The 25069-nt window shown below is 43.6% G+C and overlaps 1 protein-coding gene across 5 annotated transcripts; it reads left to right on the forward strand.

The window, feature by feature from the left end:
* Window positions 1-395: 395 nt before the first annotated feature.
* On the forward strand, window positions 396-24570 carry LOC112260711 (zinc finger protein 711-like). Of its 5 annotated transcripts, XM_042303361.1 has the most exons (11): window positions 396-536; window positions 1757-1836; window positions 2087-2185; window positions 2426-3076; window positions 5978-6127; window positions 7483-7626; window positions 7935-8072; window positions 12345-12485; window positions 19110-19276; window positions 22603-22697; window positions 22728-24570. In XM_042303361.1, the coding sequence occupies exons 3-11, from the start codon at window positions 2107-2109 to the stop codon at window positions 23743-23745; spliced, it is 2583 nt and encodes an 860-aa protein (XP_042159295.1). In that variant the 5' UTR covers window positions 396-536; window positions 1757-1836; window positions 2087-2106; the 3' UTR covers window positions 23746-24570. The 5 variants fall into 5 exon arrangements, with proteins under 5 accessions (XP_042159295.1, XP_042159294.1, XP_024291820.2 ...); XM_042303360.1 differs by having other exon boundaries at window positions 22603-24570; XM_024436052.2 differs by having other exon boundaries at window positions 2098-2185; window positions 22603-24570.
* The last annotated feature ends 499 nt before the right edge of the window (window positions 24571-25069 follow it).

Here is a 25069-nt window from a genome sequence, read left to right on the forward strand (position 1 = left end):
AACCTATGAATAATCCAACTGTTATATCCTATTGAACAAGGCAATGTGTCTATTCCAACATGTGTAGCTGTCATAGTAGGGACAACTTTATTAGGGAACATGAATGAGTGTATGCACATGATTAATAGTAACTTCAATGCACAACTGTCCTCCAATGTTGAACCCTGCCCGATAATCAAACACATTAACTAACACACGTGTATATTCTTATTTCATCAACTGCTGTAACAATCCTGATCAGTAGGTAAGTAAATTATCTTTGTGTCAATTTGACAATATCGATGTGTTCTCAAAGCTCTCGCCTGCGTGACGCAAACAGACAGGGATCGGCGCTAAACGAGGCCACGCATTGTCTGGCCCTCCCGCCCTCCGTTGCGAGCGAGCAACGTGATTGGCCCAGGCCTCGGAAAGAGTGCCCGGGGATCCAAATGTACAGGCCGCATTTATCTTAGTGTCGAAAAATAAACCCAAACAATAACAGACACAACCGAGAAAGGAAACATATCAACGATCCATTTGAAGGAGTCCATAATAAGGTAAAACATTTCGAAACGATTGAAATTGCATATCAAATATATGACTAGGGCCCAGTCGGCCGTTACGGGCCTTCTACAGCCCGTCGAAAAACAACATGGTTGATAATGCCGCATGCTCTAGCTAACATGCTAGGCTAGCTAGCTAATGTCCCTTCGCAATTACAAATGCATCGATAAATGTTTAGCTACTAGCAATGTTGTGAATGTACAGGACGATTGTATTTATTTTGTGGTATCGATCGCGTGTCATGGTGTTTATTTAGCACCAATCGTTGATGTATGGAGGTTTTATGGAGTTTTAAAACACGCTATCAAACTAGCTAACCAAAATGGCGGAATCGAGGCTAACTAGCTACGGTTGTTGTGGGCGCAACGGTTTATATATAAATATACCGTAAGTAACAGCCACCAAGCACTATACACCCTGTTCAATGAATTATTATTGTGATATACATCCCTTTCTTTGCAGTATTGCTCAACGTTGCGTTTGTGGAATTTCCCCCCAGATGTCGACATCTGCCGCAAAACGTCTGCACAACTCCGAACAAGCTTGCTTAGTTCGTTATTAGCTAGCGGGCTAGCCCGCTACAGATAGCCCTCTACGCCACCGCCACCCAATGAATGTGGATGTTTGCAAGTGTTAACACGAACATGTTGGTAATCAGGTGGAATTAGTAACACTAACTAGTTGGTTCTGTTCATTTTTTTTGTTTTAAATAGCGAGTACTCGCTAGCATGCCCTACAGTTGCATAATCCAGGCAGCCATGAAATTGGGCAATGAATGGTGGGCGTGTGTGGGACAACTCAAATCATTGCATTTGAGAAGCAGGAAAAACAACCGTTATTTATCCATTCTAGGTCTCTTTCGACCGTCGCATAATATAAATATGACCGAATCTCTCATTATTCAGTCATATTCCATATGAGCTACTACTGACTCAAATGGCATCAACAAGTGTTAACCAATCAACAGTTTCCACAGTAGCACCAATTAACTGGTCATATTTTTCCAGACATTAATTTTGTCAAGGCAGACACAGCAATGCCAGTAGCTAGAATACTGCAGTTTCAGCATCCTTATCATAAAATAGCATACGCAGAGGATATCTACAGGATATGTGATGTCATCAGTTTTTCCCACACTTCCTCTTGTGTTCCCTGGATGAAAGATAGATGCCACTGAAAACATTGATCTCTGTTTGTTGTCCATTCTTTGCAGGGTTCTCTCTCCCAATGGAAGGAAGACACACCAGCAACACACTGTTCTTATTTTAGAGTGCATTGTCATCAAATGTGAAGGTAATACACACTGACAGTAATTAATATCTAGGGCCTTTCTCTGAGTAGGAGTGCTGCTCTAAGATCTGTCCATATAATATTATTCATTATGATCTAAAAGCCAAACTGATCCCAGTTCAGCACTCCTACTCTGATATATTTTGTGGATACCGGCCCTAATCATCTGACATTCCTGAATTCACATAGTGTGTAACGAGTATTGAACCTCTTGAAAGGATGTGTAGGCCTAACATGAATAATTGTATTTAAGCTTTTTTTAAGATCAAAGAGATGGACCACGGTGGAGGGATCCTGGAGCTACATACACAGGAGTTAAAGATGCCTCACACCATGATCATGCAAGACTTTGGTAGGTCAATATAGGCTTGTGATAATGTATACTTTGGGTTCATTAGCCTTCACTTGATAGCCCAATGCCTCATGCAAAGTTAGATGCTGAACACACTACAGCAATGTCTTGTGTAGCTGTACCTTTTTTTGGTGCTTTTCCACAAAGAGGAAAGCCTGGAAATGCCTCAGGCCAAACCAGGGCTGCAGTGGAAAAACATTCCTGTAATAATCTTCCCCCTCTTTCTGTTTCCCTGTGCAGTGGCAGGAATGAGGGGCCTGGCCCACATCGACGGGGATCACATTTTGGTGTCTGTGCCTGAGGGCATGCTCCTGTCTGACGTCATGACAGACGAAGGCATCCTGCTGGAGCACGGCCTGGAGGTGCAGGGCCTCGAGACGGAGGTGGAGGTGGAAGGCCTAGAGACGGAAGTTGAAGGCTTTGGAGCGGAGGTGGTGGAGCTAGAGACACAGATGGTTGAGGGCCTCGAGACAGAGGTGGTTGAAGGCCTGGAGGTCGAGGCCCTGGAGGCGGAGGTGGAAGTCGAGGGCCTTGAAGCAGAGGTAGAGGTTCTAGGGGAATATCTAGAGACTGAGGTGATTGAAGGCCCTGACATCGGACACGAACACTTGCTGGGTTCCGAAGTGGCCATCGAGGAGGCTATAGACTCTCACCATCACCATGTTCTAACATCAGACCTCATCCAGGGCTCAGTCCACCATCACCACCACCACATGCCAGACCAGCTTTTTGTGGAGCACCAGGAGGAGGAGGAGGACGGGTTGGAGGGCTTGGACCAGGAGGTGTTGGTGGGGGAGGAGGAGACAGTGATCCAGGCCCACGAGGAGCTGCCGGTGGACGTGGAGGCTGTCTCTCTGCAGACTGATGAGGAGGACTACCTCATGATCTCCTGTGAGTCACCTACACCTAGAAACAGACTGAGGCTTGATTTCATTGAATTATTTGCTATAATCAGTAATATTAGGGCTGTCCCTTCTTTCGACCAATGGATTGCTAAAAAATTTTACACATGTATTTTTCCATATAGACACACCCTATGTGTTTTAATAAAATTATATATGTGCTTTGAGCTTGTCTGATGCTTAAAGTTTATGGTTTGATGCCTTAAGAGGGTGCCAGAGATCTAGATAACCAGAAGAAGAAAAAAACTGTCCCAACTATCCTCCTCCCGCTCCTGCTGGCTTTCTGCCATTACTCTCCTGAAGTTTCTGGTAATAGGCTACACGAGGAGTCGGCAAACTTTCTCATGTGGAATGCCAATTTATCTTACCATTTCTACAGATCTACGTGACAGTTATGGTTTTCATATTCACATTTTCGTGAAAGTGTAATTGAATTAAAAATAACGTCTTCATATCTCAATCATTGTCATGTGGTTGATAAAAATTATATCAATCTAAATGAACATGATACATACCTAAAACGTTACTTCCATTGCCAACTATGTAAAAACAAATCAAAACATTGCAGCCTGCAGGTAGAAAATATCCTGATTTAAAAACATCTTTAAAAAATCCTATGAATCACATTGGCTACACATTGCCTGTCTGCAACAAACTTGAAACATTGTATCAACTATTAACTTGTGTTCAGCCTGAGGCTAGCACTATCGAACTTACAACATTTGTATAACATTATTCTGGGCCCTCAGTTTCCGCCAGTGAGCTCAGGACAGACACAAGGGATAAGAACCCGTGCTTGACTTGGGCAGGAGCTCACCGGAGCTGAAAACAGGTACCTCAAATGTTCTACCTCTTGAGCTCCTGTTCCTCTTATAGAAAATTAGTTAAGTATTGTGGAGCTCCTGCACCTAAATGTAAACAGTACCAGCACCTAAAATGAGTACCGGAACCTATTACAGTTCAAGTCGAGCATTGATAAGAAGCATATTTTATGATATTTTCACTGGATCAGAGAATTGCATTTTCCCCTTTCACGCTGAGTGGTTATCAAAAGGGAGAGAGCTGGAAAGATCTTTTCAAATACATTGAGGAACTATTGTCATTCTCAATGGATGTAAAAACAGAATTTGTTTGCTTGCTGTTTGGGGTAAAGAAAACACTACTTTGAGGAGCTCCACAGGTGGTGTGTTAAGCCAATCAGAAATACTATCAGATCCCCAAATGGGCACATTTATGTCTACATTTGCACGCATGACAGATCGCCTATGGGCTTACTTCCATGTGTGTGTGTGTCCTTACTCAACATTTGACAGGGGTGCTCCAAACAAAAGACAATGACTAATTTGACAGAACTCAGAAATAAAATTAAATAAACAAAAAGTTGTTTCTCACAAGTGTACCAGGTATAGGTTGTGCACTCTGCAAACAACATGTCCACTCTGACAACAGGAAGACTGGAAAAATATTGAATGGATAAAAAAAAAAATGACCGTAACCAAAGTAACATGTTGTAGATTAGGAATGATGGGTAAATGTACTAGTGGTGATATATGTAAAGGGGAGTTGATAGACACTAACAATCAAACGCAACCAAATCACACAATGAAGTTATGAAACAATGAATGTGCACAAATTGGCGGTAGAGAGACGAATGCCGAAGTCGGCATTTACTGTGATTTAGCCTCAGCAGGGCATTCATACTTCGCGGAGCAGTGCAGCGCTGTTGTCATGGAAATGAGTTTGTATTTATACAGCGTGTACCGTCAACCAATCATGTCAATGCGGAGCTATTCAGAGCCCTTCTTCATTGTTACAACATTTAGGGGGCTCATTGACTATGTGGTACAGAGCTCGATTTGGCCTTTGGAGGCTACGCAATTGCCAAAAACCTTCGATAATGAGCCTCCGACCACGTTTTTAGAATCAAGCATAAATTGTCTTTCAGTCTAGAGTCTAGGATGAGTTGGACCGCAGAGTGAAGGAAAAGCATCCAACAAGTGTTCAGCATATGTGGGAACTCCTTCAAGACTGTTGGAAAAGCATTCCAGGTGACTACCTCATGAAGCTGGTTGAGAGAATGCCAAGTGTGCAAAGATATCATCAAGGCGAAGGGTGGCTACTTTGAAGTATCATATATAAAATATTTCGATTTGTTTAACACCTTTTTTGGTTACTACATGATTCCATGTGTTATTTCATAGTTTTGAAGTCGTCACTATTATTCAATGTAGAAAATAGTGAAAAATAGGGGTGAGTAGGGGTATCCAAACTTTTGTATGGTACTGTGTGTGTGTGTGTGTGTGTGTGTGTGTGTGTGTGTGTGTGTGTGTGTTACTGCTCGACCTAAAACCCTCTCGGTCGACCAACAGCCTAATTGGGGACAGCCCTAATTTGAATCAATATTTACAACCACTGCAAATTAATAGGCTAGAATATATCTGAAGGATTGTTTGTAGACCGTTTCTGAAGTCTGTTTTGAGAGCATATTTCGTGAACTCTTCTGATCATTTTTGCCTTCCAAGTCCTTGGTATTGTCCTACCCTGCTGCTGGGTAAAAGCTTACTGTCATGTGTTGTTTGTGTCCATCCAGTGGATGACGTTGGTGAGAAGAGAGGAGGCACTCCTCTAGAGATCACTACTGTAATCTGTGTGTGTGTGTGTGTGTGTGTGTGTGTGTGTGTGTGTGTGTCCGTCCATCCAGTGGATGATGTTGGTGAGAAGAGAGGAGGCACTCCTCTAGAGATCACTACTGTAATCTCAGTGTGTGTGTCCGTCCATCCAGTGGATGACGTTGGTGAGAAGCTGGACAGAGGAGACACTCTTCTAGAGATCACTACTGTAATCTTAGTGTGTGTGTGTGTATGTGGTGTGTGTCCGTCCATCCATCCAGTGGATGACGTTGGTGAGAAGCTGGACAGAGGAGACACTCCTCTAGAGATCACTACTGAGGTGATGCATGATGAAGACTCCAACAAGGAGGGGTCCGAGGTCATCAAGGTCTACATCTTCAAAGCCGAGGCTGATGATGATGTGGAGATAGGTGAGTGATCTCGTTCAAAACAACTGGGAACTCTCCGACTTCAGTGCGTTCAAGACCACTGGGAACGCAGAAAAAAAAGAGCTCCGACTAGGGAATAATCGGTTTGAATGGTCATCCAACTCGGAAACTCTGGCATCTTTCTAGAGCTCCAACTTTCCGACCTGAAGATTACCGATGTCATGATTTGACCTTGGTTATTTCAGAGTTCCCACTTGTCTTGAAAGCGCCGTTCTTTCATCAACGAGGCCAACATTTCAAGAGCCACGTGTCAATTGAAAAGTAAAGCATAATTTTCATATTCTGAATGGCATCAAACTATTATCTTCTAACGTGAAGTATCAGCTACATACATGGAAATGATAGTTTAGATGGTAAGTGTTCCCTGGAGGAGTAGAGAGAACATAAGTGTGCTAGGGGGTGTGACTAGCTAGGTTTCCTTCCAATTGGCGACAGATTTTTATGCAAATATTCAAAAATCTGCATAAGAAAATATGTGCTTTATCCCACCAGTGCTATTTCCAAAAAAATGACTTTTTGTATATAAAATCAGTGCGTGATGACGTAGTGCCACACAAAATGTACTTTTTCATGTACGGAATAAAAATGAAAAGTTCAATGTGTTTGCATCATTTTCAACTCAACTGATAGTTTTGTCACAAACTGTTGTGTTTTAAATGTGTCTCCTCTGTCTGGGTACAACAGCTCTCGGATACAGTGAGGGGAGGCTAGTCTACATAATGACATTATTATGGAGAAGAACCAGATGTAGTTGATTTGTTAAACAGCAGTCAAGCGTCATCATCTCACCAGAATAAGACCCTCCATATTTTATTGAAAGGAGCATCAATGTCACAGTGCACTTTCAGCACCCTGTGAAGTTCATCGCAACTTATTTCATCTGTAGCCTAATAAACTGCACGGTTTCCCCAGTTGTGTTGGGAGGACCACACAACATATCCTCGCGTGACTCCCAAGTATACTTCAATATGGTTATTATATATTAATATTTGCGCATAAAGGCGTTTTCTCACATAATTAATTTTACCGTCATACAACGATCCCACCATGTCGAATAATTAACAAATTATCTGTCAGCATCTATAAAATTGTACCAAAACTTCCCGTTTCCATCACAGCTGTCGCAATGTTTTAATATACATGATTTATTAAAAACAGTTATAGTGCTATTTCTATTGTTTTTGTTATATTTCACTAGTCCTGCATGTTGGGGCTCGAAGCCTAAGGTTTTTAATGTACCCTGCAATCACACCTGCAACCCTGTACATATGACCATTAAACACTGTGAAACTCTACTAGCATTAAACGGTGTATTGAAGTGTGGTTACTGTCTGTAGGTGGGACCGAGGTGGTGTCTGAAAGTGACTGCCATAACAGCCACCATGCTGGGTCGGAGTCTGGGGGAGGAGGCAGACATGGCCGGGGGGAGAGGATGGTCTACATGGCTGTGAAGGACCACGCCCAGTCAGAGGAAGATATCAGTGAGTAAACACTTTTAAAAAATAACTCCATCTGTGAAGGCTTGTTAGTGGAACCCTTCATTTCACCTGTCCAGTCATGTGATCAAACACGCCTGGTTAGGTTCATTCTTTTTTATTTTTCAACAAATAGCTTTCACAGGTGCCGTTCAGAAGGATTTGAAGATGGCGTGCAAATCAACAGTGTTTGTGCGTGTTCTGTACATGTCTGTGTCGTTCTGTTTTCCAGACCTGGCCGACGTGGCTGAGCAGGTGTAGTTGGTTGAGGAGGAGGGTAAGGGGTGTTACTGAATCTGTCTGTGTGTTTACAGATGTGTCAGACGTGGCTGAGCAGGTGTACATGGAGGTGATTGTAGGAGAGGAGGACGCCTCTGCAGTCCAGGAGAACCAGCTAGATGACTCTCCAAACAGCAAGATGTTAGTCCCTGTCTCCTGGGCTGCTGCCTACGGTAAGAAATAAGATTTGTGTGATCAACTGGTTTTATATTCATTAATAACAGTATTCCTTCATCTGGATATAACACACACAACTATGGGCTCTATTTTAACAAACCTAACGCAATGGTAAGTCCAAGCCCCCGGAGGTAGCCCCCGGAGGTAGCCCCCGAGGTAGCGCTATAGGTTTGATGAATTAACAAATTGTGGCTTTTGTCGGCTTGGCCCCTCACTTGCCAATCGTAACATGCTCCATGGCTAAATATTTGGTTGTGTATTTACTATCTTTTATGTATTGCCTTGGAATCAATTCCAATGTTAGTTTGTTTTATAGTTTGTTAAAACAGCTTACAGAAACAAAATAACAAAATATAGACCTTTCCTGTCTTTGCTGAATATGTTGGCTCGAACCTGCTTGCAGTCCACATTGTTCTAAGTAATTGCATGGCTTTAATGTGGAAAGATACATACATACATACATACATACATACATACATACATACATACATACATACATACATACATACATACATACATACATACATACATACATACATACACACACACACACACACACACACACACACACACACACACACACACACACACACACACACACACACACACACACACACACACACACACACACACACACACACACACACACACACACACACACACACACACACACACACACACACACACACACACACACACACACACACACACACACACACACACACATACATACATACATACATACATACATACATACATACATACATACATACATACATACATACATACATACATACATACATACATACATACATACATACAGCACTGAAATGGGGGCGAGGCCTACAGTGAATTGCATTAGGACTGAGCATGGACATGCCAAACGTTGCCAATAAGCATGATTAAATTCATTATTATTATTTTAGGCTTAAAAAGAGTGAATAATTGTAATACAATTCTAAAGAAAACGTATTTTTAAAATAAGCTAAATGTCTAAATACACTTACAGGCACCATAATTGCTTCCTGTGGGCATATCATTTTTAAACAACGCAGGCTCTGGTTTTACACCCGTCCAAGCTGGACAAAGATCCAATGTAAAGGGAGAATGTCCCCTCTCCTGTTATACTGCTTCCAAATATGTTTTTTTTATACATATTGGAACTGTCTTACAAATCGCAGTCACACTTTTCCAGAAGTGCACTGCATGAGCGCCACAGATGTTCTCAGCATTAAACCAGGACACTGATTTTTTTCTAATAAATTTGCTTGTTTTTGTTTGGTTTTAATAAAATGAATCTGTTTTTCAACAACAATAAATCCATGTAAAATGTAATGCTATCATCAAATCTGTTGAATCAGCCAAATTGCTGTTGAACCAGCCTTCGTTATAGTAGGCTGAGGGTAAGAGTAGTCTACAGAGAGCTTGAGTTTAAAAAATAAAAAAAATGAAATGGGAAAACCATTTGTTCCAGGAGAATAACTTCTAAATACGAGTTTGGCCGGTATTCACAGAGGTTCTCATCTCTCGTTTCACGGTGGACGTTGAAACCCCTTTGCCCTGAGTCTTACTATGCTTGTGTTTACTTTTTGGGGGCCAACAGTTGACCAACAGCTTTTAGTTGGTTTACTATTCTTGTGAAGACTTATGGTACTCACAGGTATAGTAAATCGTGTACACGCTCACACACAGACCTTTCAGCAGTAGTGCTTGTTTTAGTATTTGCTAAACCCTTATTTCTCTTCCCCTGCTGTTTATATGTATACTGAACAAAAATATAAACGCAACACGTAAAGTGTTGGTCTCATGTTTCATGAGCTGAAATTAAAGACCCCAGAGATGTTCCATACGCACAAATAGCTTATGTCTCTCAAATGTTGTGAGAACATTTTTTACGTCCCTGTTAGTGGGCATTTCTCCTTTACCAAGATAATCCATCTACCTGACAGGTGTGGCATATCAAGAAGCTGATTGAACAGCATGATCATTACACAGGTGCACCTTGTGCTGGGGACAATAAAATGCCACACTAGAATATGCCGTTTTGTCACACAACACAATTCCACAGATGTCTCAAGTTTTGAGGAAGAGTGCAATTGACTGCGTATTCCCAGTATCCAGCAACTTCATAAAGCCATACAGCCATTGAAGAGGAGTGGGACAACATTCCACAGGCCACAATCGACAGCCTGATCAACTCTATGTGAAGGATATGTGTCACGCTGCATGAGGCAGGTGGTGGTCACACCAGATACTGGTTGGTTTTGTGTTTTGTTTTGTGATCCAAGGCCCTACCTTTTTGTTTTAAGGTATCTGTGACCAACATATGCATATCTGTATTCCCAGTCATGTGATCCATAGACATGTTTGTTCATAAGTCTTTCTCCTCCCCTGCTGTGTAATTCAATTTAAAATGCTTTTAAAATGTATGTTACCTTAATTTAACTAGGCAAATCAGTTAAGAATTCTTATTTTCAATGACGGCCTAGGAACAGTGGGTTAACTGGTCTAGGAACAGTGGGTTAACTGGTCTAGGAACAGTGGGTTAACTGGTCTAGGAACAGTGGGTTAACTGGTCTAGGAACAGTGGGTTAACTGGTCTAGGAACAGTGGGTTAACTGGTCTAGGAACAGTGGGTTTAACTGCCTGTTCAGGGGCAGAACGACAAGCTTGTCAGCTCGGGGATTTGACCACTAGGCTACCCTGCCGCCCCAGTGCTAGACCCGCTTTATTGGCATAGGGAACATATGTTAACATTGCCAAAGCAAGTGAAATAGAAAATAAACTCAAGTGAAATAAACAATAATGACATGGGTCTATTCCTCTCTTCCTCTCTATTCCTTTTACACTCACAGAAGTTTCAGAGGAATAGACCCATTTTAGATGTCATTATGGCTATATACAATGTTGTAACGATGTGTAAATTGTTAAAGTACAAAAGGGAAAATGCATCTAAATATGGGTTGCCTTTGTGATGGCAAACGATGGTATTTCACCCAGTAGATATGGGAGTTGATCAAATTGGGTTTGTTTTCAAATTCTTTATAGGTCTGTTATCTGAAGGAAAAATGTGTCTCTAATATGGTGGTGCAGGAGGTTAGGACGTGCATCTCAGTTTCCACCTCATTTTGTGGGCAGTGTGCATATAGCCTGTCTTCTCTTGAGAGCCATGTCTGCCTACGGCAGCCTTTCTCAATAGCAAGGCTATGCTCACTGAGTCTGTACATAGTCAAAGATTTCTTTAAGTTTGGGTCAGTCACAGTGGTCAGGTATTCTGCCGCTGTGTACTCTCTGTTTAGGGCCAAATAGCATTCAGTTTTTTGTAAATTCTTTCCAGAGTGTCAAGTAATTATTTTTGTTTTCTCATGATTTGGTTGGGTCTAATTGTGTTGCTGTCCTGTGGCTCTGTGGGGTCTGTTTGTGAACAGAGCCCCAGGACCAGCTTGCTTAGGGGACTCTTCTCCAGGTTCATCTCTCTGTAGGTGATGGCTTTGATATGGAAGATTTGGGAGTCCCCTTCCTTTTAGGTGGTTGTAGAATGTAACTGCTCTTTTGTTCATTTTGATAATGAGCAGGTATCGTCCTAATTCTGTTCTGCATGCGTCATTTGGTGTTTTACGTTGTACCCACGGGATATTTTTTGCAAAATTCTGCATGCAGAGTCTTAATTTGGTGGTTCTCTCGTTTTATGAATTCTTGGATGGTGAGCGGACCCCAGATTTCACAACCATAAAGGGCAATAGGTTCTATAACTGATTTGACTTATTTTTTTTTAGCTAGATGGTTGAATTGGTTGATGTTGAATTTTATGTTCCTTTTGATGGCATAGAAGGCCCTTGTCTCTCAGATCGTTCACAGCTTTGTGGAAGTTACCTGTGGCGCTGATGTTTAGGCCGAGATATGTATAGTTTTTTGTGTGGTCTAGGTCAACGGTGTCTAGATGGAATTTGTATTTGTGGTCCTGGCAGCTGGACTTTTTTTGGAACACCATTATTTTTGTCTTACTGAGATTCACTATCACGGCCCAGGTCCGACAGAATCTGTGCAGAAGATCTAGGTGCTGCTGTAGTCTCTCCTTGGTTGGGGACAGAAGCACCAGATCATCAGCAAACGGTAGACCTTTAACTTCAGATTCTAGTAGGTTGAGGCTGCATGTTGCAGACTGTTCTAGTGCCCTCGCCAATTTGTTGATACACATGTTGAAGAGGGTGGGGCTTAATGTGTTTTATATGTAGATAAGTCTGTTTCTCCTGCTGTTTTAAATGTAGATAACAACAGTGTGGACACGGTGAGAAATGGAGGGACCAGGCCATACCTTCAGATCAGAGACGGTCAGGGCACCAACAGAGCCCTCAAACAGAAGATCAAGAAGAAGAAGAGGAATGGCGAGACACGGCAGTGCCAGACCGGTACAGACATTACATTATCACGGCAGTGCCAGACCGGTACAGACATTACATTATCACGGCAGTGCCAGACCGGTACAGACATTACATTATCACGGCAGTGCCAGACCGGTACAGACATTACATTATCACGGCAGTGCCAGACCGGTACAGACATTACATTATCACGGCAGTGGTAGACCGGTACAGACATTACATTATCACGGCAGTGCCAGACCGGTACAGACATTACATTATCACGGCAGTGCCAGACCGGTACAGACATTACATTATCACGGCAGTGCCAGACTGGTACAGACATTACATTATCACGGCAGTGCCAGACCGGTACAGACATTACATTATCACGGCAGTGCCAGACCGGTACAGACATTACATTATCACGGCAGTGGTAGACCGGTACAGACATTACATTATCACGGCAGTGCCAGACCGGTACAGACATTACATTATCACGGCAGTGCCAGACCGGTACAGACATTACATTATCACGGCAGTGCCAGACCGGTACAGACATTACATTATCACGGCAGTGGTAGACCCGTACAGACATTACATTATCACGGCAGTGCCAGACCGGTACAGACATTACATTATCACGGCAGTGCCAGACCGGTACAGACATTACATTATCACGGCAGTGCCAGACCGGTACAGACATTACATTATCACGGCAGTGCCAGACCGGTACAGACATTACATTATCACGGCAGTGCTAGACCCGTACAGACAGACATTACATTATCCCAGCAGTGCCAGACCGGTACAGACATTACATTATCACGGCAGTGCTAGACCCGTACAGACAGACATTACATTATCACGGCAGTGCCAGACCGGTACAGACATTACATTATCACGGCAGTGGTAGACCGGTACAGACATTACATTATCACGGCAGTGCCAGACCGGTACAGACATTACATTATCACGGCAGTGGTAGACCGGTACAGACATTACATTATCACGGCAGTGGTAGACCCGTACAGACATTACATTATCACGGCACTGCCAGACCGGTACAGACATTACATTATCACGGCAGTGCCAGACCGGTACAGACATTACATTATCACGGCAGTGCCAGACCGGTACAGACATTACATTATCACGGCAGTGCCAGACCGGTACAGACATTACATTATCACGGCAGTGGTAGACCCGTACAGACATTACATTATCACGGCACTGCCAGACATGACATTATCACAGCAGTGCCAGACCGGTACAGACATTACATTATCACGGCAGTGCTAGACCCGTACAGACAGACATTACATTATCCCAGCAGTGCCAGACCGGTACAGACATTACGTTATCACGGCAGTGGTAGACCGGTACAGACATTACGTTATCACGGCAGTGGTAGACCGGTACAGACATTACATTATCACGGCACTGCCAGACATTACATTATTACGGCAGTAGTAGACCCGTACAGACAGACATTACATTATCATGGCAGTGCCAGACATTACATTATCACGGCTGTGGTAGACCTGTACAGGCAGACATTACATTATTACGGCAGTAGTAGACCGGTACAGACAGACATTACATTATCCGTCCGTCTGACATGAGCTCAAAGAAATGTCTCCTTAATATATCAAATGATCAGAGGGTTGAAAACATGGTGCAGATTCCCTGTTGCTTCCTTTTTATTTCTTCTGCTCTTAGACCTTGTGAGTTTTGATCTGCTCCTCAGTAATATACACTACATGGTAAAAAAGTATGTGGACACCTGCTAGACAAACATCTCATTCTAAAATCATGGGCATTAATATGGTGTTGGTCCCCCCCTTTGCTGCTGTAACAGCTTCCACTCGTCTGGGAAGGTTTTCCCCTAGATGTTGGAACATTGCTGTGGGGACTTGCTTTCATTCAACCACGAGCATTGGTGAGATCGGGCGATTAGGCCTGGCTCTAAGTCGACGTTCCAACTCATCCCAAAGGTGTTAGATGGGGTTAAGGTCAGGGCTCTGTGCAGGCCAGTCAAGTTTTTCCACACTGATCTCGACAAACCATTTCTGTATGGACCTCGCTTTGTGCACGGCAATGGTAGCGTTCTCCTGGCATCCGCCAAATTAGTTTGTTGGACTGCCAGATGATGAAGCGTGATTCATCACTCCGGAGAAGGTGTTTCCACTGCTCCGGAGAAGGTGTTTCCACTGCTCCGGAGAAGGTGTTTCCACTGCTCCGGAGTCCAATGGCAGCGAGCTTTCCACCGCTCCGACGCTTGGCGTTGCGTATGCTGATCTTAGGCATGTGTGTGGCTGCTCGGACATGAAGATCCCAACGAACAGTTCTTGTGCTGACGTTGCTTCCAGAGGCAGTTTTATTATTATTATTATTTTTATTTCACCTTTTAGTTAACCAGGTGGGCCAGTTGAGAACAAGTTCTCATTTACAACTGCGACCTGACCAAGATAAAGCAAAGCAGTGCAACAATAACAACAGAGTTACACATGGGATAAACAAACGTACAGTCAATAACACAATACTTTTTTTCTATGTACAGTGTGTGCGAATGTAGTAAGATTAGGAAGGTAAGGCAGTAAATGGGGAATAGAAGTGAAATAGTTACAATTTAACAAACACTGGAGTGATAGATGTGCAGATGATGTGCAAGTAGAGATACTGGGGTGCAAAAAAATTATATATAACAATATGGGAATGAGGTAGTTTGGTGTGCTATTTACAGATGTGCTGTGTACGGGTACATTGGTAAGCTGCTCTGACAGCTGATGCTTTTTTAAAATTGCATTTCTTTCCAGTCATTAGCAGCAGAGAACTGTAAGGAAAGGTGGCCAAAGGAGGTGTTGGCTTTGGGGGTGACCAGTGCAATATACCTGCTGGAGCTTGTGCTACGGGTTGGTGTTGCTATAGTGACCAGTGAGCTGAGATAAGGCGGGGCTTTACCTAGCAAAGACTTATAGATGACCTGGAGGTAGTGGGCTTTGCGACGATTATGTTGCGAGGGCCAGCCAACGTCAGCATACAGGTCGCAGTAGTGGGTAGTAAATGTGGCTTTGGTGACAAAACGGATGGCACTGTGATAGACTGCATCAAATTTGTTGAGTAGAGTGTTGGAGGCTATTTTGTAAATGACATCGCCGAAGTCAAGGATCTGTAGGATAGTCATTTTTATGAGGGTATGTTTGGCAGCATGATTGAAAGAGGCTTTGTTGCGAAATAGGAAGCCGATTCCAGATTTAATTTTGGATTTCAAGATGCTTAATGTGAGTCTGGAAGGAGAGTTTACAGTCTAACCAGACACCTAGGTATTTGTAGTTGTCCACATATTCTAAGTCAGAACCATCCAGAGTAGTGATGCTATTTGTGCGGGCGGGTGCGGGCAGCAATCGGTTGAAGAGCATGCATTTAGTTTTACTTGCATTTTAAAAGCAGTTGGAGGCCACGGAAGGAGTGTTGTATGGCATTGAAGCTTGTTTGGAGGTTAGTTAACACAGTGTACAGAGAAGGGACAGATGTATACAGAATGGTGTCGTCTGCGTAGAGGTGGATCAGGGAATCATCAGCAGCAAGAGCGACATCATTGATATATACAGAGAAAAGAGTCAGCCCGAGAATTGATTATTGAAATGATCGATTATTGTGGATTTATCGGTGGTGAGTGTTTCCTAGCCTCAGTGCAGTGGGCAGCTGGGAGGATGTTCTCTTATTCTCCATGGACTTTACAATGTCCCAAAACCTTTTGGAATTAGTGCTACAGGATGCAAATTTCTGTTTGAAAAAGCTAGCCTTAGCTTTCCTGACTGACTGTGTATATTAGTGCCTGACTTCCCTGAAAAGTTGCATATCGCGGATGCTATTCGATGCTAATGCAGTACACCACAGGATGTTTTTGTGCTGGTCAAGAGCAGTCAAGTCTGGGGTGAACCAAGGGCAATATCTGTTCTACATTCTGCACTTTTAAAGAGCAACCCGGCATCCTCTACTGACGGGAGGAGGTCAATATCCTTCCAGGATACATGGGCCAGGTCAATTAGAAATGACTGCTCTCTGAAGTGTTTTAGGGATTGTTTGACAGTGATGAGGGATGGTCGTTTGACTGCGGACCCATTATGGATGCAGGCAATGAGGCAATTATCGCTGAGATCCTGGTTGGAGACAACAGAGGTGTATTTGGAGGGCAAGTTGGTCAGGATGATATCTATGACGGTGCCCATGGTTATGGATTTTGGGTTGTACCTGATAGGTTCTTTGATAATTTGTGTGAGATTGAGGGCATCTAGCTTAGATTGTAGTATGGCCGGGGTGTTAAGCATATCCCAGTTTAGGTCACCTAACAGTACGAACTCTGAAGATGGGGGGGGGGTGTGTCAATCAATTCACATATGGTGTCCACGGCACAACTGAGGGGTGTCTATAACGGGGCGGCAGTGTAGCCTAGTGTTTAGAGCATTGGACTAGTAACCGAAAGGTTGCAAGTTCAAATCCCCGAGCTGACAAGGTACAAAATCTGTCGTTCTGCCCTTGAACAGGCAGTTAACCCACTGTTCCTAGGCCGTCATTGAAAATAAGAATTTGTTCTTAACTGACTTGCCTAGTAAAATAAAGGTTAAAAAAAATAACGAGGTGACGGTGAGAGACATGTTTCTGGAAAGGTGGATTTTTAAAAGTAGAAGCTCGAATTGTTTGGGCACAGACCTGGATAGTAAGACAGAACTCTGCAGGCTGTCTCTGCAGTAGATTGCAACTCCGCCCCCTTTGGCAGTTCTATCCTGTTGGAAAATGTTGTAGTTGGATGGAAATTTCAGAATTTTTGGTGGCCTTCCTAAGCCAGGATTCAGACATGGCTAGTACATCAGGGTTGGCGGAGTGTGCTAAACCAGTGAATAAAACAAACTTGGGGAGGAGGCTTCTGATGTTAACATGCATGAAACTAAGGCTTTTACGGTTACAGAAGTCAACAAATGAGAGCGCCTTGGGAATAGCTGTGGAGCTGGGAGGTACAGGGTTGGGTTAACCTCTACATCACCAGAGGAGGATAAGGGTACGGCTAAAGGCTATAAGAACTGGTCGTCTAGTGCGTTGGGACAGATCATAAAATAAGCAGATTTCAGGGCATGGTAGAATAGATTCAGGGCATGATGTACAGACAAGGATGTGAGTACAGTGGAGGTAAACCTAGGCATTGAGTGACGATGAGAGCGGTTGCGTCTCTGGCGGCACCAGTTAGGCCAGTTGAGGTCTCCGCATGTATGGAGGGTGCGACAAAAGAACTATCTTAGGTATTTAGGGCGGGGCTGGTACTCTACAGTGAAATAAAACAATAATAACTAACATAAACACCAGTAGACAAGGCATATTGACATTGGGGAGAGGCATGTGCAGCCGAGTGGTCATAGGATCCAATGAGCAACAATAGGGGAGTCAGGTAGCCGCTACTACGCTAGGCGAGCTGGAGACTCGGAGATTGAGAAGGCTATAGCAGGCTATAGCCAGCAGATGGGTCTTCGACGACGTCGCAATGGAGAAGCCTGTTGAAACCACCTCGGACGATCATGTCGTGATGGATCGGCGGGGCTCTGTCGGCAATAAAGGGTCCAGGCCAATTGGCAAAAGAGGTATTGTAGCCCAAGAATTAGCTGGTAGACCTCTACGGCTAGCCGGGAGATGGGCCTAGCTCGAGGCTACCTCAAGGCTAACTGGTGCTTGCTTCGGGACAGAGGCACTAGCCAGGTGTAGCCACTCTGATTGCAGCTAGCTAGCTGTGGTGATCCGGTGTAATGTTCCTTAGCTTGCGGTAGGAATCCGGAGATGGGGTAGAGAAAAAGCAGTCCGATAGGCTCTGGGTTGATATTGCGCTGTAGAGACTGGCAGGTATTGATCGAGCTGAGGCTGTCTGGTGTCCGAGTTAACAGTGAAGGCCGCTAGCAGTGGCTAACTGACTACTAGCTGGCTAGCTTCTGAAGGGGGTTCCGGTTCTAAAGTATAAAAATAGCAGATCCGTACCACATTGGGTGAGGCGGGTTATAGAAGAGTATATTCTGTCTGTAGATGAAAAGTGAGATTCAAATATATGAAAAAACTAGGAACACAACTACATGCACACGGGACAAGACAAAACACACGTCCGACTGCTACTCCATCTTGGAACATACATTTTGGAACTCTGTAGCAAGTGTTGCAACCGAGGACAGACCAAATTTTTGCATTTCAGCACTCGGCGGTCCCATTCTGTGAGCTTGTGTGGCCTACCAATTTGCGACTGAGCCATTGTTGCTCCTAAATGTTTCCATTTCAAAATAACCGCACTTCCAGTTGACCGGGGCAGCTCTAGCAGGATGAAATTACTTGTCGGAAAGGTGGCATCCTACGATGGTGCCACGTTGAAAGTCACTGAGCTCTTCAATAAGGCTCTTCTACTGCCAATGTTTGTCTATGGAGATTGCTTGGCTGTGTGCTTGAATTTATACATTTGTCAGCAATGGGTGTGGCTGAAAATAGATTAATCCACTAATGTGAAGCTCTGTCCACATACTTTTGGCCATGTTGTGCATCTCTGCTCTTTGTCTGTCTCGTCAGCTGTGGTCATACGTTCTCAATTGGCTCACCTGGATAATTAAAGGCTAAATACATTTCCCCCCTGTCTCCTCTCAGCTGTGATCATCGGTCCAGACGGCATGCCCCTGACCGTCTACCCCTGTCACATCTGTGGTAAGAAGTTCAGGTCACAAGGCTTCCTCAAGTGCCACATGAAGAACCATCCTGACCACCACCTTAAGAAGTACCAGTGTACCGACTGTGACTTCACCACCAACAAGAAGGTCTCTGTCGTCTCTCATATCTCTGATGTTCAAGTCATTGGACCTTATCTGTTATTACACTCCTCTTTTCTTCTCCCCTTCATTTTCTCTATTCTTTTATGTTATTTAAGCAATAATGCCTGAGAACCCGGGAATTATCAGACAAGGGCTGTTCTGAGGCCCAAGGCGAAGCCAAGGGCCAGGATTACTGCCTTGGAGGGAGTTGTCCCTCGATAATTCCCAGGTTCGAGGGCATTATAACTTTTTGTATAATCTTTGCAGACATACAGTGGGGCAAAAAAGTATTTAGTCAGCCACCAATTGTGCAAGTTCTCCCACTTAAAAAGATGAGGCCTGTAATTTTCATCATAGTACACTTCAACTATGACAGACAAAATGAGAGAAAAAAATCCAGAAAATCACATTGTAGGATTTTTTATGAATTGATTTGCAAATTATGGTGGAAAATAAGTATTTGGTCAATAACAAACGTTTCTTAATACTTTGTTATATACCCTTTGTTGGCAATGACAGAGGTAAAACGTTTTCCGTAAGTCTTCACAAGGTATTCACACACTGTTGCTGGTATTTTGGCCCATTCCTCCATGCAGATCTTGTCGTGGAAATTTCCTCTATTTACCAAATCATGAGAGCAAATCACACACCAGTCAAGAGTTATGCTTAATCTTCACCTTTAATAATAATTAAGCTTTTGCAATAGCATTTTGACTTTCAACAGTTCAGTATCTCTAATGAAAAGTTGAGAGTCCCAACATAATGGCAAATGGGATCCTTTATAGCAAAGATCCACCCCCCCTAGATGACATGACAAACCACAGGTCTTAGGAACTTACACAAAGAAAGACTTCACTTCAGAGAGGAATATCCCCTAGCCAGACAGAGTTGGCTATAAATTATCCTTCAGTTTGGTCTCCTAAACAAAGCTCTTATTTCGTCCTTGGTACAAAATGATACCAAGACATTACCCCCACCCTATGGTATATATCAAATTGTCATTTAGATACAACCAATTCTAAATAAAACCAATCCTGGACAAGCTCACGGAGAGGAGAGTGAGGCTATAGGTTAAGATGGGGGCAACAAAAGAGGGAGCATAGAATGATTCCAGACACTGCCATCCTCCTCTCCCCGATGGGAAAAGTAGGGAGTGCCTGGCACACAGACACAGTGGAGCAAAAGATATGTTTACACATGATGACACCTTGACCTCTCCCCTCTCTGCGGCCCAAGCAACTTAGTCCTGACATAGAACAGATACTGCAACCCCGCCACAGTATTATACAAAAATAACATTCTGATGAGAAGTAACTTACAAACATATGATGAATATAAAACATCTTACCTATGTTACCACATAATTCTGATTATTCCCCAACAATCTCCTCTAGAGCAGTGATGTTTTGGGGCTGTTGGTGGGCAACAAATACTTTCAACTCCCTCCAAAGATTTTCTATGGGGTTGAGATCTGGAGACTGGCTAGGCCACTCCAGGACCTTGAAATGCTTCTTACGAAGCCACTCCTTCGTTGCCCGGGCGGTGTGTTTGGGATCATTGTCGTGCTGAAAGACCCAGCCACGTTTCATCTTCAATGCCCTTGCTGATGGAAGGTTTTCACTCAAAATCTCACGATACATGGCCCCATTCATTCTTTCCTTTACACGGATCAGTCGTCCTGGTCCCTTTGCAGAAAAACAGCCCCAAAGCATGATGTTTCCACCCACATGCTTCACAGTAGGTATGGTGTTCTTTGGATGCAACTCAGCATTCTTTGTCCTCCAAACACGACGAGTTGAGTTTTTACCAAAGTTATATTTTGGTTTCATCTGACCATATGACATTCTCCCAATCTTCTTCTGGATCATCCAAATGCTCTCTAGCAAACTTCAGACGGGCCTGGACATGTACTGGTTTAAGCAGGGGGACACGTCTGGCACTGCAGGATTTGAGTCCCTGGCGGCGTAGTGTGTTACTGATGGTAGGCTTTGTTACTTTGGTCCCAGCTCTCTGCAGGTCATTCACTAGGTCCCCCCGTGTGGTTCTGGGATTTTTGCTCACCGTTCTTGTGATCATTTTGACCCCACGGGGTGAGATCTTGCGTGGAGCCCCAGATCGAGGGAGTTTATCAGTGGTCTTGTATGTCTTCCATTTCCTAATATTTGCTCTCACAGTTGATTTCTTCAAACCAAGCTGCTTACCTATTGCAGATTCAGTCTTCCCAGCCTGGTGCAGGTCTACAATTTTGTTTCTGGTGGCCTTTGACAGCTCTTTGGTCTTGGCCATAGTGGAGTTTGGAGTGTGACTGTTTGAGGTTGTGGACAGGTGTCTTTTATACTGATAACAAGTTCAAACTGGTGCCATTAATACAGGTAACGAGTGGAGGACAGAGGAGCCTCTTAAAGAAGAAGTTACAGGTCTGTGAGTGCCAGAAATCTTGCTTGTTTGTAGGTGACCAAATACTTATTTTCCACCATAATTTGCAAATAAATTCATTAAAAATCCTACAATGTGATTTTTCTGGATTTTTTTTCTCATTTTGTCTGTCATAGTTGAAGTGTACCTATGATGAATATTACAGGCCTCTCATCTTTTTAAGTGGGAGAAATTGCACAATTGGTGGCTGACTAAATACGTTTTTGCCCCACTGTATGTTTATTCATTAAAATATGACGGACATTTTAGAATTAAAAATATTATTTTAATGAGTACATTTTGTTTTTGCATTCTGAAGTTTCTACCCAAGTGTACTGGTCATGAGTTATTTTCTTATGTTTTGACCCTGTCATCAATGCTAATCATTCTATTCATTATATGTTGCTATGCCATTTGACCTTGCTATGCTAAACAAATCATTGGCATGTAGCTAGCTAGCAGAGAGTCAATGATGAGAGACAAGCACTTCAATAAATAATCATTCAATAAATGTCCAATAGAATTCATGGATTTCTGAGTGCTTATGGTTTCCATGGTGAATTATTAGTTTTGGGTTCATTCTTGGGCTAGCTAGCCTATTGGCAGGGGAGAGATCCCCCCCCCCTACTGTTGCAAACCAAATAGTAGCATGGAGAAAATCGTGTGTTTTTTTTTTCCCAGAGGGAAATTAAGTTGATGAATTTCCTGCCTGGTCTGCTGGACATTGGAATTATGAGATTAATACATCATGGTATTTTGCGTGAGTTGTTGTCTCCATAACTCCTGCATATCAACCAAACAGGAACCAGACAACCTGTTTTATAATATTGCGTTGTAACTCCTCCCTGTTAAGTGTGTTGCTCTTGTGACATGTCTGTAAAATGCACTATAAATATATTCTGTTTTTGTTTTTGAAGGTCAACTTCCACAACCACCTGGAGTCCCACAAGCTACTGGTCCATCGCAGTGACAGAGACAGAACCTCTTCCCCAGACTACCCAGAATACAACAGGACCACCCCAGAGTACCCAGAATACAACAGGACCACCCCAGAGTACCCAGAATACAACAGGACCACCCCAGAGTACACAGAATACAACAGGACCACCACAGAGTACACCCGGCGTTACCACGAAGACAGCCAGCTAGGGTCTAACAAGCTGATCCTGAGGGACAAGGAGTCCAAACTGCACCACTGTAAGTACTGTGACTATGAGACTGCAGAGCAGGGGCTCCTCAACCGCCACCTATTGGCCGTTCACAGCAGGAACTTCGCCCACGTGTGCGTGGAGTGCACTAAAGGCTTCCGTCACCCGTCAGAGCTCAAGAAGCACATGCGGACCCACACGGGGGAGAAGCCGTACTGCTGCCCGCACTGTGACTTTCGCTGTGCAGACCAGTCCAACCTAAAGACTCACATCAAGAGCAAGCACGGTGCCGACCTGCCTTTTAAGTGTGGCCACTGCCCCCAGGCCTACGCTGACGTAGGGGAGCTGCAGCGGCACACAGAGATGGTGCAGGGCCACAAGACCCACCAGTGTCCCCACTGTGAACACAAGAGCACCAACTCCTCTGATCTAAAACGACACGTCATATCTGTTCACACCAAAGACTTCCCTCACCAGTGTGACGTGTGTGAGAAGGGCTTCCACCGGCCCTCTGAGCTGAAGAAACACTCAGAGACGCACAAGGGCAGCAAGGTGCACCAGTGCAGGCACTGTAACTTCACGACCTCTGACCCTTTCACCCTCAGCAGACACATCCTGTCCGTTCACACCAAGGACCTCCCCTTTAAGTGTAAACGCTGCCGACGAGGGTTCCGCCAGTCCACGGAGCTGAAGAAACACATGAAGACCCACAGCGGGAGGAAGGTGTACCAGTGTCAGTACTGCGAGTACAACAGCCCGGACGCTTCAGGATTCAAACGCCACGTGATCTCGATCCACACCAAGGAATACCCCCACTGCTGTGACTACTGTTGTAAAGGCTTCCGAAGGCCCTCGGAGAAGAGCCAGCACATAGCCAGACATCACAAAGATATGCTGATGGAGCGTTGTTAATACAATGTTGACACAACGTTACCCGGACAGACAGACTGGCACACTCACTCCTTAGTCTACGTAGACCTGATTCACACGACAAAGGAGGAACACGTTTAGGCAGTTGATAAGGATGGAATGGTACATTTCGACTGCTAGCGATGATAACATTCTGACTGTTTCTCTTTTTCTACTGGTTGTATAGAGTAGGAAGAGGTCTCACCAGACCCCCCCCCAATTCCCTCTCCCCCAGGCGTAATCAAACTAAGCATGTGGTGGAAGTTGGTGAAGTTTAAAACCAGTGTATATGTTGTCAGTGGTGCGCCTGTCACTCATTCTGTATTTATTTATCTGCAGAGAGGATTCACCATATGATTAACATTTTTTTTTTCAGGGTCTCAAAATATGTCTGTGTCTATTCCTGTTGAATATCTGGAAGAAAGAAATGGACAGAAGTCCTCTAATATAGGAAGTGGTTATTTGAGAACATCATTCAGGCCTGTTCTTCTCTATCTCACCAGACTGTATCTGGATCAAACTAGTGCATACTGTATCTGGATCAAACTAGTACATACTGTATCTGGATCAGACTACTGTATCAAACTAGTGCATACTGTATCTGGATCAAACTAGTGCATACTGTATCTGGATCAAACTAGTGCATACTGTATCTGGATCAAACTAGTGCATACTGTATCTGGATCAAACTAGTGCATACTGTATCTGGATCAAACTAGTGCATACTGTATCTGGATCAAACTAGTGCATACTGTATCTGGATCAAACTAGTGCATACTGTATCTGGATCAAACTAGTGCATACTGTATCTGGATCAAACTAGTGCATACTGGATCAAACTAGTATCTGGATCAAACTAGTGCATACTGTATCTGGATCAAACTAGTGCATACTGTATCTGGATCTGCATACTGATCTCAAACTAGTGCATACTGTATCTGGATCAAACTAGTGCATACTGTATCTGGATCATAGTGCACTGTATCTGGATCAAACTAGTGCATACTGTATCTGGATCAAACTAGTGCATACTGTATCTGGATCAAACTAGTGCATACTGTATCTGGATCAAACTAGTGCATACTGTATCTGGATCAAACTAGTGCATACTGTATCTGGATCAAACTAGTGCATACTGTATCTGGATCAAACTAGTGCATACTGGAGAGCTGCAATGCTCTGCTAACAACTTGTGTCTTCAAACCTGGGTTCAAATCATTTTTGAAATATTTCTTATACGTTTAGCATTTCCTTTATCCTGCCTAGAGTGGACTTTTGCGAATCGGTTGGTTCTGTTTTGCCTGGCAAGCCCAACGAAGGTATGTAT

This window comes from Oncorhynchus tshawytscha, linkage group LG21 (genome assembly GCF_018296145.1).
Source record: "Oncorhynchus tshawytscha isolate Ot180627B linkage group LG21, Otsh_v2.0, whole genome shotgun sequence".
In the NCBI taxonomy this organism is placed as follows: Eukaryota; Metazoa; Chordata; class Actinopteri; order Salmoniformes; family Salmonidae; genus Oncorhynchus; species Oncorhynchus tshawytscha.